The sequence below is a fragment of the Drosophila melanogaster genome, chromosome 2R (assembly GCF_000001215.4).
Source record: "Drosophila melanogaster chromosome 2R".
Lineage (NCBI taxonomy): Eukaryota > Metazoa > Arthropoda > Insecta > Diptera > Drosophilidae > Drosophila > Drosophila melanogaster.
The window spans coordinates 5594997-5614791 of NT_033778.4; the positions used below are offsets into that span (position 1 = coordinate 5594997).

At 37.7% G+C, this 19795-nt stretch overlaps 2 protein-coding genes across 8 annotated transcripts, besides 10 other annotated features; one reads left to right on the forward strand and one right to left on the reverse strand.

Annotated features, from left to right (window-relative positions):
* Positions 1–113: part of a mobile genetic element that runs on past the window's edge.
* Positions 1–2084: part of a mobile genetic element that runs on past the window's edge.
* Positions 1–2194: part of a mobile genetic element that runs on past the window's edge.
* A 56-nt stretch (positions 2195–2250) lies between these two features.
* Positions 2251–3152: a mobile genetic element.
* A 4-nt stretch (positions 3153–3156) lies between these two features.
* Positions 3157–5369: a mobile genetic element.
* Positions 5370–5517: 148 nt separating this feature from the next.
* Positions 5518–5889: a mobile genetic element.
* A 368-nt stretch (positions 5890–6257) lies between these two features.
* Positions 6258–6607: a mobile genetic element.
* A 1983-nt stretch (positions 6608–8590) lies between these two features.
* Positions 8591–9838, reverse strand: Fis1 (Fission, mitochondrial 1). 6 transcript variants are annotated; one of them, NM_001144135.2, is made up of 6 exons: positions 9714–9838; positions 9587–9654; positions 9472–9520; positions 9248–9415; positions 8904–9016; positions 8591–8765 (listed from the first exon to the last, which is right to left on the reverse strand). In NM_001144135.2, the coding sequence occupies exons 1-6, from the start codon at positions 9756–9758 to the stop codon at positions 8744–8746; spliced, it is 465 nt and encodes a 154-aa protein (NP_001137607.1). In that variant the 5' UTR covers positions 9759–9838; the 3' UTR covers positions 8591–8743. The 6 variants fall into 6 exon arrangements, with proteins under 6 accessions (NP_001137607.1, NP_652100.1, NP_001286140.1 ...); NM_143843.4 differs by lacking the exon at positions 9587–9654; NM_001144136.3 differs by lacking the exon at positions 8591–8765 and having other exon boundaries at positions 8799–9016.
* A 3800-nt stretch (positions 9839–13638) lies between these two features.
* On the forward strand, positions 13639–16590 carry CG17508 (uncharacterized protein). 2 transcript variants are annotated; one of them, NM_143844.4, is made up of 4 exons: positions 13639–13801; positions 14017–14493; positions 15068–15260; positions 16196–16590. In NM_143844.4, exons 1-4 carry the CDS (start codon positions 13720–13722, stop codon positions 16407–16409), a joined length of 966 nt encoding a protein of 321 aa, NP_652101.2. In that variant the 5' UTR covers positions 13639–13719; the 3' UTR covers positions 16410–16590. The 2 variants fall into 2 exon arrangements, with proteins under 2 accessions (NP_652101.2, NP_001246141.1); NM_001259212.2 differs by lacking the exons at positions 15068–15260; positions 16196–16590 and having other exon boundaries at positions 14017–14998.
* Positions 15434–15687: a mobile genetic element.
* A 951-nt stretch (positions 16591–17541) lies between the features above and the next one.
* Positions 17542–19344: a mobile genetic element.
* Positions 19345–19347: 3 nt separating this feature from the next.
* Positions 19348–19658: a mobile genetic element.
* Between the last annotated feature and the right edge of the window lie 137 nt (positions 19659–19795).

Genomic DNA, 19795 nt, shown 5'->3' on the forward strand with positions numbered 1-19795 from the left:
GTCAAACAGACGACTAGGCGAGGAGAGAACTATCGAGGCAGAATTGGGGACCACAGTCCCAATTAAAGGGAGGGTGGTCCACAAAGACAACCTCAGGTGACCCAAACAGAGCCCAGTTGCGTTTCCCCCGGATTTTCTTTTCATTCTTTTCATTTATAGCCACTTGGCATAAGTTTTTTATTTGTTTTTCATTCGTAGCCAATTGGCATAAGTTTTCATTATTTTTCGCTTCCCATAGCCACTTCGCGTAAGCCTTTCTTATATCCTTCATTACTCATAGCCACTTGGCTTAATTTTTTAACGTTTAATTTACTTCCTCTTATTCGTCTATTGGTGGTGGGCAACTCCATTCCGAGTATTTATTAATCAACCACGCATATTACAGGTCGTTTCCAACGCTTCTACTTTGTCTCCTGGCGGTGGCATCGGCCCACGTCACAGATTACACCCACGCAAATTACATCCCCGTCATTGATGGCCAAGTCTTAGTAGAATAAGAATATGCCTACGTCAGACACTCTGCTAACCTCTCTGAGTATAGGCGAGTGATTGACGAAACCAACGGTATGGTTGATATGTTCCCCGAGTCCCATATGAAGAAGCTCCTGAGCATTGACATCGCTCACCTTCGTGACATGCTCGACTCGTTGAGCGTCCATCACAGAGTGGCTAGGAGCCTAGACTTCTTGGGAACTGCGCTAAAGGTTGTCGCAGGGACACCTGACGCAGAAGACTTTGAGAATATAAAGTTCACCGAAGCAAGACTAATTGATGCACACAAGAGCCAAATCGAAATTAACACCAAAACACAAGTTCGAATCAACGAACTTACCGACACCGTTAATCAACTTTTAAAGATTTCAAAAGATAAGCAAATCGACACAGGCCACCTTTACGAAATGCTATTAACACGCAATAGAATCATTGTCATGGAACATAGAACCTTTTGCTTACAATCACACTCGCAAAAATTAACGTAGTTAGTCCAGTCTTTCTGGACCATACAGACTTGGAGAATGTTTGGGGCGAGGAGCACACCAACACCCCCATAAGGGAAATTTTGTCCGTTGCGTCCGTAAAGGTTTTACAATCCCTTAACGTTTTACATTTTATTATAAAATTCCCCAAGATTGTTATGGCCTGTAATAAATTCACCGTCTTCCCAGTGGCTCACCATAACACGGTATTGAGGTTAGAAGACAACATGGTGGCAGAATGCAATGGAGAAATCCGTACCGTGAAGAACTGCTTCAGATCACCCGGGGCGACATTTTGCCAGTTATCTTCGGTGAGCTCGTGTGCCCAAGAACTCCACGCTGGAGGCATGGCACATTGCAACACGCAGCAGAGCGACTTACATCCTATCACATACGTCGATGAAGGAAATATTATCATCAATAATAATAAGTGACAGGCACTCTCCTGTCCTTAATATCTCGATGAAACACGAGATCCTGAGCCTCCCATACCTTCACCGCTTGAGTGAAAGGAATTTGGAGCAGATCAGGAAATTCGAACAAGACGTCGACGGATACCGACTAGGTCAGATAGCGCTAATTGCAGGAGCAATTTTCTGCGCTCTCATTTGCATCGGTCTAACCTGCCAACGAGCCATTAGGGTCAAGAAGTCCACAGCCCAACTTAAGGAAGTACTCTCCAAAATAGGGTCGGCCGAGGACGGCCTCAATCTTGAGGGGGGAGTAGTTAACTAAGTTAACCGGACTGATCGTCCGCTGACCAGCACCGGTCAAATTGCTGAGCAAGCATTTGGCCGGAAGCTCGAGCATAGCCGGTTAAGCTCTGCACTTTAAGCAGTTCGTTTTGGACACTCATAAAATAAAGAGCCATCGCTCATTAACCAACAACTCCGGCATTCTGTCGTTAATTTATATTTGATCATAGCAATCTGAGTCCCTAGGCCAATCGCATTAAGGAAGACAGTCATCTTCCCAACGTAATCATCGTGAATCTCCAAGTGGATTTATCACCCTCTTCCCCTGTAAGAGAGACACTATCAGCCAACCGGCAAATCATCGGAGACTGCAGCGAGGGACCCCCCTGCAGCACCCTCACATTTAATAATTTGTACACTATATATAGGTTTGACCGTCCCTCCAGACGGGTGGTGGAGTCTTAATTGCGGTTAGATGTACCCTCTCGTCGGAGGAGTTACTTTTGGATGATTACCGTACCTTTTTTTTTGTTTTTTTTTTTTTAACGGGTCCCACGGCCACACCTCCCGCCCAACCGACCAAGCACACCCCTGGCTTTATTGACAATAGACGAAATATTGTTAGAAAATTGTAGTTTTGGGTCCAGAAGAACACCAAGATCATCAACTCGTGTTATTCTGTCCAAGGAGCACCCACTTAGAGTGTAAGTCTGGCGTATTTGGTTGGCACGACAAAAGGTCATAACTTTACACTTGGAGCCATTTAAGTCTAACACGTTATCACGGCACCATATTTGAAATCGATCTAGATCGGATTGTTAGTCTAAATGGCACGAAGTGTCCTTGTACTGGAGGCATCATTTAACATCGACTGCGTACATAGGTACACGCGAATGTTTTATTATTAAGGGGAGGTCGTTAATGAATAAGGTAAAAAGAAGCGGACCAAGATGGCTCCCTTGTGGGACACCGGATGTGACTCGGAGAATACAAGACAAAGAATTTTTAAAGAGGACTTGTTGTATCCTGCCATTCAGATAGCTTGAAATCCAATTTAGAAGATCAACAGGGAAACCTAAAAGATCAAGTTTTCTTATTAGAAGGTAATGATTAACAGAGTCAAATGCTTTACTAAAATCAGTGTAGATGACATCTGTTTGAAGATTATTTTTGAAACCCTGTATTACGAAAGAAGTTAGCTCCAAGAGGTTAGTGGTTGTTGACCTGCGTTTCATAAAACCGTGTTGACACGGTGATATGATTGATCTACAAACGTGCTGCAAATGCTGCAAAAAGTTTTGGGATAGCCGACAATTCAGAGATTCCTCTTTAATTTCTTGCATCCAGTTTGCTACCTTTTTTATGAAGAGGAATCACAAAGGACTCCTTCCATATATGAGGGAATTGTGAAGATTCCAGAGATAAGGTAAACAGTTTCAGTAGAGGCTTGCAGAAGGCTTCCGCACAGAATCTGAGCACAGTCTGAGTATAGTCGCTTGAGGTTAGTTTTGATGTCATCCCAACTAAGGAGTACATCGCGGAAATTCAGTGCTTGGTCTGCCCTGCCTTTAATTTTGTCACGGATAGTTCCAAGTAAGTACTGTCCTTATGTCAGTTAGACTAGATCCGCTTCTTAGCCCTAATCTGCCCCTAACTGTATTACTAATGTGGGCTTTTTCCTAACATTTACGTGTATTGGGAATAAATCTGTATTTTTGTTTGCAAATAATAGTGAATAATTATTGAATAATTATATATTGGGGTATTGTTATGGTATGAGTAATAATATGTGAGGTATAAATAGGTATATTAATAATATACTTTGTGTAGGGAAAATGTTGGGTGTTTGGTTTGTTTTGTTTTCGTTTGTATATCGATGTAGTAATTATTGTATTATTTATACGTATTGTGGTATATATATTGGGGTGTGGTTATGGTATGTGTAATAATATGTGAGGTATAATTATGTAATATGTATGTATGCTTTTTTTTGTGTTTGTTTGGTTTGTTTTGCTTTCCTTTGTATATTAATGTTATCCGAGATCCTTAGTACACGTTTCTATGTTTGAATGTGTATTATAAAAGAAAACCTGTATGTGTGTGTCCCTTATGTAGTTTCTTCTTATCCTTGTTTCCCGGTGCTTTGTGTTAATTGTATGTCGTTTTTGTAGTGCTGCTGTGCTTCCATACACCTTTGTAATTTTTTTTGTGTTTTCGACTTTAACTGTAATACATGATTTAAATAGGTATTCAATAGAGTGTATTTTTTTATAGGTTAGTGAACATTTGACAACAGTAGGCGTTAAGTTGGTTGGCTCTTTTTTTTTCTATACATATATGTATTAATTTTTTTTTAATTATTTGAGTGGGTTTTTTTTGCGTGTAGTGCGTGGTGTGCAAAAAGAATTCAACAGAACTCAACAGTGTACAAGCGAGCACACACATATTTTTTTTAACTTTGTGTTCATGTAAATTGATAAGTGTAAACGATCTCGGTGCCTTAACAGCGATTGTTGTACACATATTCAGTCGTTAATCACAAAACTCAAATTTATTTTTATAACCCACTGTGCATGAGATCCCGTTGCCTTGGAGGCAACTGATTTCTACATTCACCTCCCGCGCAGCGAGTTCTGTATTTATGTATTTATTTGTTAAATAATTTTGTATTCATGTAAATTGATGAGTGAAAACGATCCCGGTGCCTTATCGGCGATTGATGTACAATCGGTCGTTAATCACACAACTTACATTTATTTTTTTTATAAACCACTTGTGTAGAAGTTCCCGTTGTCTTGGAGGCGATCGATTTCCACATTCACTCTTTGCGCAGCGAGTTCTGGTCACAACGAAGTCTAATATTCGACTGATCTAGTTCTTTACCATTCTTCTCTTTTCTTTTGTGCACAACAACCAACACTTAGACGCTCTGTCGCCGCGCCAAACGGTTGTTCTCAGAACTATAGAGACACAACAACCATTCGCAGTGCAAATATAGGCTGAAGTTATATTACCATAGTGATGAAATTACCATTCTTATGAAGTAACCAAAGAGCATACAAATACTCTCCCAAATATGCACCCCAAGCGCCCTCCGACACACGCAAACAATCACCACACACAGTAGTTTGACATGTCAGAAAAATTTTTTTTCTTCTTTTGTTTTGTTTTTGATTAATTTACCATTTTTATGAGATAGGGTGTATGGATGATCCCGGTGCCTTATCAGCGATTGATGTACACCTATACGGTCGCCTGTGAATCAATTTGTACTTGATTTTGTTTGTTTCTTTTGTTTTATTTGCACTTGCACGTCATTATGTTTCAAAACCGCTTTATCTTATTTTTTTTTATTTCACTACACACTAATACAATTCCCACAACCACTGCCGTCACATGTTCATCACCACTTTAGAATTTGAACGATAAGCGTAGTGGGCATTGTTAATCCCTTGTCTGTAGTCCGGCTGCGCCAGTTACAATCCTGTGGTCGAGGGAGGAAAGGAAAAAAAAGAACTGAGCAGTTTAGGGTATGAAATGAGAATGCTCTTTATTACGAAAGTTGTCTGTTTCCCTCAAAATGGTTTCGTTCGGGTTCGTATTGGCGATCTTCGTTTAATTTTTTGCTCGTCTCCGTTTTTTCGTTTGCTGGATCGGTGTTGTTTCCCTGTGGTCGGAGAGAGGGGGCATGTTAACTATCCCGTAGGGCGAGGACCTTCGCATTCGCTTTCATCAGCAGTAAACAGCTACACTAGTACTCGCGATGAAATGTATAACACAATTAGGCTTATTATACCCGTTTTTCGTAGAGGAAAAGAGATACTATTTACGTTAAAATAGTTAAAATAGTATACATAATGAAGTATTTATCTTGATGAGGATCAATAGCCGATTCGATCTTTTCCTATATTCCTGTTAGTCTTGTAAATTTGTAAAGATTTGTTAAAAAAATTTTTGCTTCTCCCACTCCAACTCCCAAAACCGCCCAGATTTATTGTTTGCCTTGCCAATTTCTATCGGTATACCGAACACACTTCGGCTACTCTTTTTACCTATACCTACAAAACGCCTGAAACGGTCAGGCCCAAAGTTTTGAACAATTTTTAAATTTTTTCTCCTTTAATTTCCCAATAAATAACGATATCCCAAAAAATTATGAAATTTCGAGTATGCATTTCCACCATCTGCGTAACGTGTATCTGATAGTCAGTGAACTCTTAAAGGCTTCTTAAACTTTCACAGCTTTCACAGTCCCAGAAGCAGTCGACGATCAAGACTTGATAGAAAAGTAAGATTAATGTTAGAATTAATAAATAAAATCATTTATGTTTATTAAAACAAGAAAGAATGTTTGAGTGACTGTTGACTGTTGGGAATATAAAACCTTCATAGTCGCCTGGAACGACACCGACGAATTTATAATGGGTGATGTCCGTAAGATATTCCGCGCATCTGTTGATTGCATCTGGTTTAGCAGACCATTTTTGAAATGACAATAAGTCCTTACAAGAATGGCATAGCCACCCTTCACCAATCATTTACTAATTTGGACTTCTTCGAGTAGATAGTCGGCTGACGAACTGTCGTAACGTGTAACGAAATAAATTGATGGAAGGAATTCGGTTCTAGCTCGTTGGCGAGGAGTTTGGTGGTCTTGCTTGTACAGATACCTTTTCGCTACGGACATTAATGAATAAGATCGATAATTATTATATTCGAAAGAAAGCTTGAGACAACTGTTACTGGCGAAACACCGGTGTAATTGTGTTTGCGGATTGCCCTACCCTACCTATGACCACTTTCCTTAATAGCAAGGCTCTAGTGGCCTCTTATGTGCCCTATTTCCGGAGAAACATCAGCCGAGTTCAGTATTTAAATTTTAAGAGGTTAATTTCTGTATTCATTTTGGTGACTAAAAATTATTAACAATATTTACACTGGCACCGACTTCTGTGGCTCCTGCACAGACACTTCAATTTCTGACTGGATTCTAGTTATATCCGTTACTCGTAGAGTAAAAGAGTATACTAGATATGTTTAAAAGTACGTAACAGGCACAAGGAAGCGTTTTCTATCACATAAAATATATATGTTCTTGATTATAATCAATAGCCGAGACGATGTGACCCTCTCCCTCTGTCCGTCCGTCCGTCAAGATATGACGCATAGCAAGTTTGTTGACCTGTGTTGCCACTCTACCGCACAAATATGTTATAATATTTTTTCATATCTTTAAAGTAATTCAGTACTCATCGTCCAACGGGAAAATTCCATAAGTCATTGCGGACCCTTCTTTTCTCCTTTGCAAACCCAAATTTATGGATCTTCGCTTGGCCTATCCTATTTCTGGAAGATTTAAAAAGGCTTTTTTTATTATATCGTCTACATAGGGAGATTAACAAAACCATTACTTGAAATAAAATTAAAACTTAACTAACACTAAAAAAAATTGTGGGCCTCTAATAACTATACTGAGCGGGGCTCGGATAGAAATCCGGGTTAAGTTCCTGGCCATATGGCTTGGATGAAAAGTGATTTTGATTTACACTTTTAGTTGATTTGTATTAAAAATATGTCTCATCCCAAACTTTACGCAAAATGAGCTCATATAAACCAACCAAATCAAATATTGAAGTCAAAAGGTTTGGGATAGTTTAGAGATAGAGAGCTTGGTTAAAAAGAAGATTTACAGTTTACTGCTCACGAACGAATAAGTAAGCCGAATAAGATAAGGTGAATCTCTTTCATTAGTGGATTTTAATGACCAACCAATTTATTAACTGTCTGGCAGTTCAATATATAACCAAACGTATGCTCGAAATGTCCACATATGTATGCTCATTTTGCTTTTGTTTGTTTTCAAATTTAAAACCTAATCATTGCGTAAGTCTATTGAAGTGAAATAAACTAAATTTAAATGTTTTTATAAATATTTATGCAATGGAGCCAAGAAAGTCTTACTTTTAAATTACCTAATGTTTTCGAGTATCATATGTAGTAAATAATAAATGAAAATGATATCGAACGGAAGACGAACAAGTGTAGAATTATTACAGGAATTAGAACGGTTAGGTATAGAATGAAAAAATATCAATATTAATCAATAGATCAGTAATAAAATCAAATTATGTTTAAGTAGAAACACCAATTTAAACTACATGCTGATCCAAGAACTTCCGTACCCCAATTGGATAAAAGCGGCCAAATGCATAATTAATTTGGAATCGCGTGGACCATGGCAGGGTGAGCAACTATCACCCCCCAATGACATTGTGGGTTGTGCATTGAGAGAAACTCCCTATCTATCATTTTCCATAGCTATCATTTAAATTCACATAGATATGAATGAGCACCCAAATGCTGTAACCTCAAAAGAACACCACGACACTCGCTGACGAGATAGAGCCGGATTGAAATGCGTGCTTTCTTGATATCCCCTATCAACGTCCAAAGTATTACCACTATTGAAATATAGCTAGTCTCCGAATTAAATTCAGTATAAAACTGCGCTCCACCCATAACCTTTATTCAAGGCTATCTGCTGTTCCTTGTGTTACGATTTTGATAAAGCCGTACGTACTCACAAAAATATGCGACATGAAGAAATAGTTATTTTAGATGGGAACACTTAGCTAATCCTACCTATCCTGAGTCTAAAAAAAAATATCCGAAATACAATTTCACTAGAAAGGAGTAGAGAGTAGTTTGGATTACTGGAGGTCAGTCTTCTGGACCCAGGGAGATCATATTATTTTGCACCCAGCCGGGGCGATGATTCGGTAGACTACGCCTTCGAAGTTCTTCTTTGTATGGACTAAAAACAACAGAAGTCCGATGATTTAAGCATTGTTGGAGTTTAATTCAGCGGAGTCGGCATAGCACTATACCTTAACATATGTAATTAACACACACGATCTACAAGCAACAATTGGATAATTTATTGATTTAACCGTACATAAAGATTAATTAGAATGTTGATGTAGTAAATTAACATATTTCAAGTATTAAACTTCATAACATCTTGATGTGCACCTTTCGATGTTTTATTTTCCTTAAATAGTGGTGACGTTACTATTTCTCCCGTTTTTGTTTACTAAAAAATAAACAATGTACACATAGCATTAATAATTAAGTCAATGTAGATTTAATTTAAATCATAAATATTTAATTTTCAACTGCTTGTTTTTAAAAGAACATTGTCGGTTAAAAACGTGTTGGTATAAAATATTACTTTCTAGCCATAGCAATGCCAAGTCCTAATATTCCGCCAAGTACTAAAGCTGCTCCGCCTGCAACCACCATACCCTTTGCCACTTCCTTATCGATTTCTTTTTTAATATATTCCTGAAATATGTAAAGTTATTTAGTAATTATTCGTACATTGAATTTTAGTGTATGTACATTAGTGAGGATCACATGAATATGTTTTTCATTATTATATATGTACATTTAACACGACACATCTTTTGTGATCATGGGATTTTGGTTGTCATAAAAATTTTCTGGATCAAAAAATTATTTGAATCTATTGGAGATTATATAGAAATTGCTGCTTTCCTTAGTGACCTTACTAACCTCTAGGGAGCGAACTTGATCATTTGACTCGATGTCAAGAAAAGCTCGGCAGTATTTTAAGCCAGACGTATACTCCTTGATACGAGCATTACCAAACGCAAGATAATATATATAGTCACGCCTTCCATCTGGATGCGTACGAGCCAGTTCCTCCAAAATCATAATTCCCTGGATTATAAATAAAATAATATTTTTACATCTTTACAGCTTTAAAAGTGAGTCACCTTTCTAACGTCATTTGTGTACCGACTTCGGACCAGACAGAATGCGTACCTATTGTGTCATTAGAATTGAGAAGAATTGAGATATTTTAATGTTTTTAGATTTAGGAATGCGTACTCAAACTTTGTGTCTGTGGTAACTTCACCATCCAACTCAAGTTCGTGATGATACTTTTTTTCGAATCTCTGGAGCAAATGCAAAATATTTATTTTATAACAATCAGAACTAAAATAATATTTTTTACTTCTAAATCTTCTTGTGGTACAACTTCGTTTAAAAGATCCTCCATTGTTTGGCAAATGTTGTTAGCAAATACAAAAATTATATACAGAGAATTTAACGCCAAGAGTAGCCGTTCATTCTAAAAATATAGGATTAGTCGTACCGTTTATATACAATTCTCAGAGAACGACTTCCTTCACATTTTTAGTGTTCCTTCTTATATTCGATTGCCACTGAGACTATTTAATAAGGGGTACTCCGTTAATAGCATGTGTTCTTAATTAAGCCAAATAAAATTCAGCTTTGGAGTTTCAAAAATTTTAGCGAATTCACGGAAGTATTTGATTTTAACTACTTTAGTTTGATTTTATAAAATTTTTGATGTTATAATTATTAATTGTGATCAGAGAAAAATGCATTTACAAAAAAATGTTAACTTCTTTGGCTCCTCAATACCGACTCGGTTATTGATCCTCAATAAAGTGTTAGGAAAAGTTTTGTGTTACCTGTTTTATTCATTTAACGGGTATAACAACGAATTGTTGATTTCTTTTTAATTCATTTCAATTGAACCTGATCCAGACTTTTCAACGAATCTACTTTAACATTTTACTCTTCGAGTAATGTGTGTAATTTAGTATTCAAATTCCTGTATTTTGTGAATAGATAAGGTGTAAGTCCGTTTTTTATGTATCTCGGTTCCATCAATTCAGAGTTTCTTAAAAAAGTTTGTTTATAAAAATAGTTGTTATGAAATAATATTTATCATGTTCTCGATGTGCGCTTTATAAAATATGAAGATAAATGCAATGAAGACACTGCTGGTCGGAATCTCTTATTAATATACCCCTAAAAGAGTTTAGAATGAAAAGCTTTTTTGAAAATAAATACCCATCATTAACTTTAATGGCCACTGAATTTCGTATTTCCTACCTACCTTCAAAAGATCGCTCGATTTTAGAGCTGGCCTCCTATAATTTGACAGCAATTTTGCTAACGCATCAGTATAATTACGATGAGGATCCGGTTCATTCTTTATTTGTTGAACGATGGGGCTCGCGTACGTGACGGCATTTCTTCGCGGGACGGTGCGGGGAGGCAAGAGATGGGTTGTGCTAGTCCCACGAAGTTGAACAGGCAATGATATTGCAGAATTACTGTTCGAAAATCAATGAATATGCTAGCGGTTCAATATATAGCTGACGCATGCAAAGAGCAAAATACAATCGAGTGATACACAAAAACCCAAGCTGGCCACCAGCTTGGTCCTCACCAAGGGCCAGTATAAAGTATCTTAATTTACACCCAAGAAAGTGTCGCGCAATTGCTTCTCGGCAGTTTTTGTTGACATGTCCCATGACGTGAACACAATTTTTATTTCTATTGCTTTTGACTTTTATGCACATGCCCACTCATAATCCTAGAGACATTTGTCATTGATGGTCCGGTCCGGCGAATCTATTGTTGTTGATTGTTGAGCCCGGCTCTATTCACACTTTCTTTCGAACCGAGTCGGCCAGACTAGACCGTCGTATTATTGTGATTTACTTGAGCCGCTTTATCGCCGTAATCACAACAAAGTTGTGCGACAAATACAGATATGGGGACCAACAATAAGAGCGAGAGTTGCGGATGGCAGGCAGCTGCTTGGCTCCTAACCAACTTGAAAGTGACTAATCGGAGCTTAATGTCATTCCGGGACCCTGACCGGAAGACGACGGTTCGCCGTCGATTCGTTAAGGGCAACTAATTGTTGCGACGTGTTTACACACACGCTGTGTCAGCACGGGGTTGTTTTTGCAGCGGGTGCTACCAAGAGACTGCTACCAGGCGGTTGCCCCGTTCGCCATAAATGATCCTGTAATTTTCGTTGGGCGCGTGCTCGCGATTGTTCTTTATGTGGGCACCCAAGCAGCAGGAGCATGACCAGGACAAAGACCATTGTTGTTCACGTCGATTATTATCGCGGCAATTGGAAAAACTATTGCCGACTCATATATCCGTTTATTTATTATTACTTTTTCCCTTATCAGCCGAGCCTCGAGTAGCTGTCCATGGAGTAGTCGCAACGCCGCTTGAAGGGTGAAGCTTCACCCTCCGAATACCACAGCGTAAAACGAGCAGTCGCTGCACAGGCACACCGCAAAATTTCAATTAGGCTGGTTTGGCCTTTTATTCACAAACCCTCAAAATGAAACGCCAATCACAAAGAAAACCAAACTCGGTAGCAAAGTAAAGTAAACATGAAAAAGATCATGGTTCTAATTCACAAATTTATTTAACGGTATCCTGCTTTTTCTGTTCAATACCCATGTATGGATTTTTTGATTTGAATCTGAACGAAAAAAATGAGTCCGCCTGTCCGTCTGTCTATCCGCCTGTCGATATGAACTTTTGATTTGACTTTGAACATCGAACTACGACCTAAGATAAGCTGCAAACTACAAAATTTGTCTAGAATTGGTAGGTTTCATAAATGTTGCAACCGATAAGCATCTCGCTTCGATCTCAACTTCCTTTTATACCCGATACTTGAGAGTAAAAAGGTATACTAGATATCTGGCATAATAAGGTAGCTTATTGCCAAATTAGAAAGATCAGACAAAGTGTAATTTTCGGTGTCCTTTCCAAAACAGTCAAGGATCACTTTCCCAAGACGCGAATGGTAATCTCGAAAACAGTTTAAGCTCATGCGTCGCGTTGTGATTAATCGGTTACGAGCCTTAATGAATCCTTCGTTGCTGAAGTCCTTATGTTCGTCATCCAATGAGCTCCCAGTCGGAAAGGTCAGTGAATACGGCATTAAAAATTTAGATTGTTATTATTATTTTTTATCTATAAATGGTTTCATTACATTTTTACGGTTTATTTTATAAATTTAGTAATCACGTAACGGGTTATTTAAAACGGTGTTAGTAATGGTTACAACATTTAAAAACATTTCTTACTTTTTTAATGCTGCTTTGAGAGAGTTCGAAAACAAAATCCTTCACTAGATGTGACGGGCGGAAGATATACCTTTTTGAATCGTGGATCTAACAAAGATGTTTTGACCAGTGTTTTGGTTCTTTGCAATGAATTAAAACGCTCTTGCGATACTCTAAGTGGACTCGATTTCGTTACAGCTCCTTCAGAAGATTCAATTTTTATTTTGCGAATTTTATCAAACAATAGTGATATTAATGGTATAGCCATCTGACAGTAACGTAATATTCATTGCTTTAGCAAATGACAAAAGTCTTGGTAAATAGAAACTTCATTGGATGTTAGTAAGCCTTTTACAGAAGACACAGACAAAAATTGACAAAATACAATATAATCACAAAAATTTAACGAAGTTGTAAAATGATTAGCTGTTTTATTCTAACAACCACTTATTGGTGAATATCACAAAAACGAGTCTAACGATTTCTTTTTTTCAACCTTAATAGTAAAAGTTTTAATGGAAATAAAAACATAACCCTTTTTCATCAATAAATTTATTAAGAGCTCTACCAATTCTCCAACTCTTGATATATAACACGTAAGGATGCTTTTCGGAATATTAACCAATCAATATACATATAAATAATCATAATAATAGTATCTAAGAGCTACTTCTTGGTCTCAGTTTTGAGGTATGTATACTTTAGGTAACAGTGGGAAGTGTATAATAATTAAATATCTTCTTATGAAGCATGAACACAAGAAAGTAACTGAAGTCATAAAATACCTGATATAAACCTGTAAATGTAGAAAATTTGCGGGTGAACAATAAATATATAAGAAGTTTGTTGTAATAAAATAATTTTATAATAATAAAATATAAAGGATATTGGAATGCTACTTTTAAAGCACACTTTTAACTGTATGAAATGGAAAAAGACGTTATTAATTTATAACGATAGAAAAATATTTTTATCCGAAAAATATCGATAAATGTCTTATTGCACTCCCATCGGTCTACAGCAATTGCTTGTAGTTGGGTTGGTTAGTCGGCTTGATAAGTTTAATCAGAATAAGCTTTTATTTTGCATTTGCCAAATACAATGTACATCACAACGGGCAAAACGTTTGCGGTGCTGAAAGGACCTTTACGTGATTGTTTTTTTCTTAGTAAGAGATGGCCAGGTAACGTACGCTTTTTTGTCGCCGTCTAAAATAGGCAGGTACATAGATAATGTATGCATCTGTAGCTATACGAAATAGTATAAAGTACATTTATACATATGCACACATTTTTTATTAAATGCGCAATAGTTACACATACGTATACATATGTATGTATGTTCATACGAATTAGTACTAATATTTGTATATTTTAATCTACTTCCATACACACAAAGCTGTTCAACAACTGCACTTAAGTGTCGCAATGGGAAATTATGTGAATGAAGCCTCAATTCCCCTTCCAATCAATGTGGACTCTGCGGAAACAACTCGATTCTCCCCCCAGCGCTCGCGTGACATTTCGTCTACAGTGATTAATGCACAAGCACCAATCTCAAGCATTGATATCACAACTGACAACAGTTTTCATGCAGTCCTAAGCGATCCAAATATTTGTCAAGATCCACATGTACAGTCCTATGATTGTTTCGGGTTGATCAGTCTTAATTCCGCGATGCAAAGCAATGTACCAACACCGTTTGGGGGGCTTAACAAGTTTTCTCATCTGAACATGCCTGGCGGACAATGGTCCCAGGAATTCAAGTTTACAGCGCAAAACATGCAGTGCTCTCACTACAGCGGTCTTCGCGAAAGTTTGCGAGCGGATTGGGCGACTTACGATCAGAATGCTACTCTTAAAACGAATGACCAAGGTGAGAAAGCTTCGTTCAAAAAGTAACCAGTAAAAATATGTAACTGTATAAGCATTTTTTCGTATATGAATATTTTCATGTATACAATATATTTACATATATATATGTATATAACATTGTAATTAGAAATGCATCTACATGTCTGCATATATCAGGAACTCATTCTAAGGATTGGCTTTCAGTTCCCAGGAACCCTATTATATAGAAATTAGAATTGACCAAAGAATTTATTAAATTGCAAGAAAACCGAAACAAAGTGTGAAATAGACAATTGTGTTTGGAGTGGGCATGCCCAACGTATTTTTCGAATACCATCTTTTTAGCTTTTTGAGGTATAAATATTTGGACTTTCATACGGACGGACATGAACAGATCGATCCTGATAGAGATTCAAGTCTAAAACACTTTTCTTTTATCTGTAAGATACTTTTCATCGAATATAAAGAACCGTTTTAAAATACTAGTAATGGGTATATAACTCTAAAATAAAATAGATATATTTTGTATGAAATGGTGTTTTTCCTATATGCATTCTTAACACATAACCTAAATATATTTTAAACTAATTTTACAGGGTTGTTTAATCGAAGATATTATAGCACCCAATCACCTATGCAAAACTCTTCCACAAAAACACCTACAGGTGCAAAACTAAGTAAAAGTGAGCAGCTGAAGAGGGCATTTAAGGAATATGGAGCGCCAATTGTTGCGTTTCACGTAGGAATTTCACTGATTTCTCTTGCCGGTTTCTATGTGCTTGTATCAAGGTAAGGTGGTACTACAATTAGACTGCTGTCCAAATTACAATACTGTGTTTCCGAGTTGTACTTTACACGTAGAGCAAAAGGTTATATCTAACAGACTAATGGAAGCATTCTCGTTTGCACTTCTGTCTATCATTTTGTTCGGTTCAGTTCAGACTTACAATAAACTGAAAAACAAGAGAGAGCTATAGTCGACTTCCCCGACTATCATATACCCGATACTCATGTAGTGGAAATGCGAACGCGAGATTTCATAATTTTTGTGGGATATCGATAGATGTTGGTGAATAAAATGAGAAAAAACTTAAAGTCGTTGAATATATATATGAATATATATACTGTATATGGTCGGAAACGTTTCTTTCTGCCTGCTACATACTTTTCAACAAATCTAGTGTACCCTTTTACTCTACGAGTAACGGGTATAAAAACAAAGATTTATTTTGCGACGCCAACGCATCGAAAGTACCACAAACTGCAATTGAAGGATTAATACGAGTGTACCAAAAATTCTTCAAATCGCACTATGTATCACCTTGAATGATTCAAAGATATTCTTAATGTAAGGCAAATGTAAATACTTAGGGGTACCATGCATTCGAGTATCCTGTGCACGCAGAAATCGGACCGTCATCGAAAACATCAATGAGCTCCACCTCACTGCGTTAACCAAATTTCTGATCTTTTTCTAATCAACACTTTTTGAATGGCAAAATCGAAATCCACGCAAATTTTAGCTACATGAGCTACATTTTATCGTTTTACATACTTTTCAACAAATAACCTTCTACTCTACAAGTTACGAGATATAGAAAAGATATAGAAATATAGAAAGTTATAAATTGGTTGGCCCTATGTTTTCTTGTTATAAATATAATACATTGGAACCCTTTTTTTTTTAATTACATGTTTTATGCTTTTCTTGCTCTATTTCACAGTGGCATAAACTTGGTCCCAGCTCTGGAGTGTATTGGAATTGCATCACCCGCTATTGTAGAAAAAGTGGCAACGGGGAGCACCTTTGTTGTTGCGTATGCCGTACACAAAGTCTTTGCCCCTGCTAGAATAAGTATCACGTTAGGTTCTGTGCCATTTGTTGTACGCTATATTCGATCTAAGAAATCGCAAATACCAAAGCCAAAAAATACTTAGAGTTGAGAACAATGAAGTCCTTTCAATAAGGGATTTCATTTTTTATAATTTGTTTTTTAAAGTTTAGATGGAAATGTTTATTTGTAGGAAAAGCGTACTACTACCATCTAGGCAGATTAATCTAATGAGAAATTATTTGCTTAGCTATTCAAAGCAATGAAAAGACGAGGTTTATAAAGCGATTTTGAACGATATTTTTTATTGGGTTTAGCGAAGATTTGGCGGGATTGGCGGTGGCTTATGAAACATCATGTCGCTGAGTGGCCCCTGGCCCTGTTGTTGACCCACACCATGTGAAGGTGGCTGTGGCATTGCACAAGGGGGCTATAACATTCCCACGGGTACTACTTTTGGCAATACTGGAAATTGAACGCCGCCCTGGGATGCCTGTTGCGGCGGTGGTTGCTAACTTCTTCTTGTTTTTGCGATTGCTGCGAGTGGCCTGGCATGCCGGGCGTCCTATTCTGCTGTCCTGTTCCCAAGGAACTTATTCCGTTGTCCTGGGATTTCTGTTGCGCCACGAGCAACCTGTCCTTTACCCTGGCCGAAGCATTTGGGATTACGGCAGCATGCTGGTATGTGAACTCATGTTGACCAAGTTAGCATAGCCCCCAGCGCATTTTGTTAGCTCAAGAGGGGGAAGCGGCGGTTCATGATTACGGGACTGAACGCTGCTGTTGGCCACACTCATTAGGAGGGATGCCGTCAAAAAAGATTATCTCCTCCCGTATAGAGGATTTAAGCGTTACGACCATGTCAAATTTCTCAGCCAAATCACTTTCGAGTTCATGCAAATCAAGTATTTCGAGCTTGTTGAGAATTTTTCTAAATGTTTTTTAAAGGTCATCGATCAGCTCCCACCTCTCACGAAGAACGAACTCATCAAACGATAACGAGTCCGCTAAATGGTCCACTTAATTATAAATTGCAGACGCCTTGCACTTTAAAAATGTCTCCCTGTTTGCGTCAGCGGTTACGTTTCCAGAATTTGCATTGCAACAACCATGAAACCGCAGAAACAGCTCACAAATATAACTCTTTATTGCAATCTTGCGTAACCAACGAAGTTACTTTCAATGTCCACTGCCTTTAACTTTGTCTGAGTATTGCAGACACAAATTTTTGTCTAACAACGGCATCATATTTAAAAGCTATCTACATCAGACTGTAGAACAATGGGGCAAGAAATGTCCTTATAATGGAGGCATAATTTAATATTGTCTGCGTACATAAATACACCCGAATGTTGTAAGCAAAAGTCTTAGTTAAAAGGGGATAAGAAGGAGCGGACCAGGGTTGTGATCTAGAAGATCAACATGTTGATTATGTTGATTAAAAGTCAAGTGCTTTACTAAAGTCAGTTATGACATCTGCTTGAAGACTATTTTTGAAGACCTGTATGACGAAGGAAGTTAGCTCCAAAAGGTTGTCTGCACCTACAAAGGTGAGGTTTGATAGCAAATTTAAAAAAGCTGAGGTATATCCGACAATTGAGAGATTTCTCGGTGATTGCATCATTCTTTCCTTTTTTTTATGGAGGGGGATCACAAAGGACTCTTGCCATATTTGGGCGGACTAAATATTCCAGAGAACAATATGAGCACACAGCCAGGGAATCCGTAGGAACCTAGAGAATAGACAGGCTTAACGCGCTTAAGATCGTAAAGCAGTGAGCATCCGTTTAGAGTGGGATAAAATATTTAATTCGACTTTAATACCGCGTATAGATCTGCCATTGCCTGATTCGATGTTACCGTAGTATTTTCAAAGAAAAAAAAAAAAGAAAACGAGGCAGGGTGAGAAATTGTTTTGCGCTAGGTGTCAACAAAATTATAAAACTTTTCGAATTTAGTGCGAACTGGAACTTACAATGGTATAAATAGCTCTTGTAACACTAAGCATTAAGCACAGTAAAATTTAACCGAGCAATTAAATATTTAGAAAGGATAGACTGAGACTAAATTTTGTCTAAAGTCTGGACTTTTCAATTCTTAGGTGAGTCAACTCATTATTAAACCAAGGAAGTTTGTTAGAGATTGACGGATAGTACATCAGAACACAAGAGCTACAAAATAATTTAATTTCGTTATAAAAATATATATGGCATCCGCCATTATGTTGTAGGAGTAAGAATCGGGCCAATTAAAGCCAGATGTAAAACTAATTAGCGTCAGAAAGTTTGCCTTGCGAAAACAATGAATTCGTTTATGTCGATTGTCATCTCAAAAGTAGGATCCAATAATCCAGGTGAGTTTAGAATAAAGTTAACTTGCGACAACGATAAGTGGAGTCGATTTTTCTTCTGGGGACCACGTAGTGCCATCACCTAGAACTACAAATTGGTCCCTATCTGACAGTATATTTGAGACGGATTGGATAGTGGAAATTCTGATATTCTGGGAATTCAGAAGGTGGCGGGATATTCGAGCACTAAATATATTCTGATCTGTCGGAAAAATAACAGCTTTACAAATAAGAATTCCGAGGTACGGGAATCATCCAAAAGTAAGAATTCAAAAGACGCCGGAATGTATAAGCACAATACGTGGGAAAATTACAGCGTATATGAGGGTATACTTTGTACTTTGTGAGGGTATACGTAACCGCAATTAAGACCACCAACCCGTCTGGAGGTCGGATCATTCGTGTTGTGGACAAACCTAGAAAAAACTTGAGAGTTATGTACCTTTAACCAAGTCCTTGTAAACACAATAATATAGGATGCAGAGGTAAGGCTATCAGAATACTATTTAGGTGGCTTGCTACGCAAGCCTCTTTCATTTTGAAAGGAAATAGTAGGACAGTTCTGGTGGGAAACTAACCGGTACAGGTGGAATCACTGCTTGAGAAACCAGTGCATACAAATGGACTGAGTGTTAGGACTGCCTCCACAACTGATTGATCAGATTGTTCCGAATCTTTTTTAGCTATCTTAAGACAAGTCCTTGTAAACACAATAATATAGGGTGCAGAGGTAAGGCTATCAGAATACATTTTAGTTGTATTGCTACGCAAGCCTCTTTCATTTTGATAGGAGACAGTAGGACAGTTATGGTGGGAAACTAACCGGTACAGGTGTATTCACTGATTGAGAAACCAGTGCAGACAAATGGACTGAAAGACAGGACTGCCTCCACCACTGATTGATCGGATTGTTCCGAATCTTTTTTAGCTGCCGATCTTAGCAAGATTTGAGGATTTCCTGCGATTGACAGCTGATCAGCTATGGAATCTTGTTGATCATTTGTCATTGGCTTCTGGTCGTTCCCCTTATGCAATATTCACAAAACCACTAAACCGTTACTGCTGTAGTTTTCCCAAACGCTTCCACGCCCTTCCGATTTTTGTAGTTGATTGACAAATTTAACATTTAATAAAAACGGATT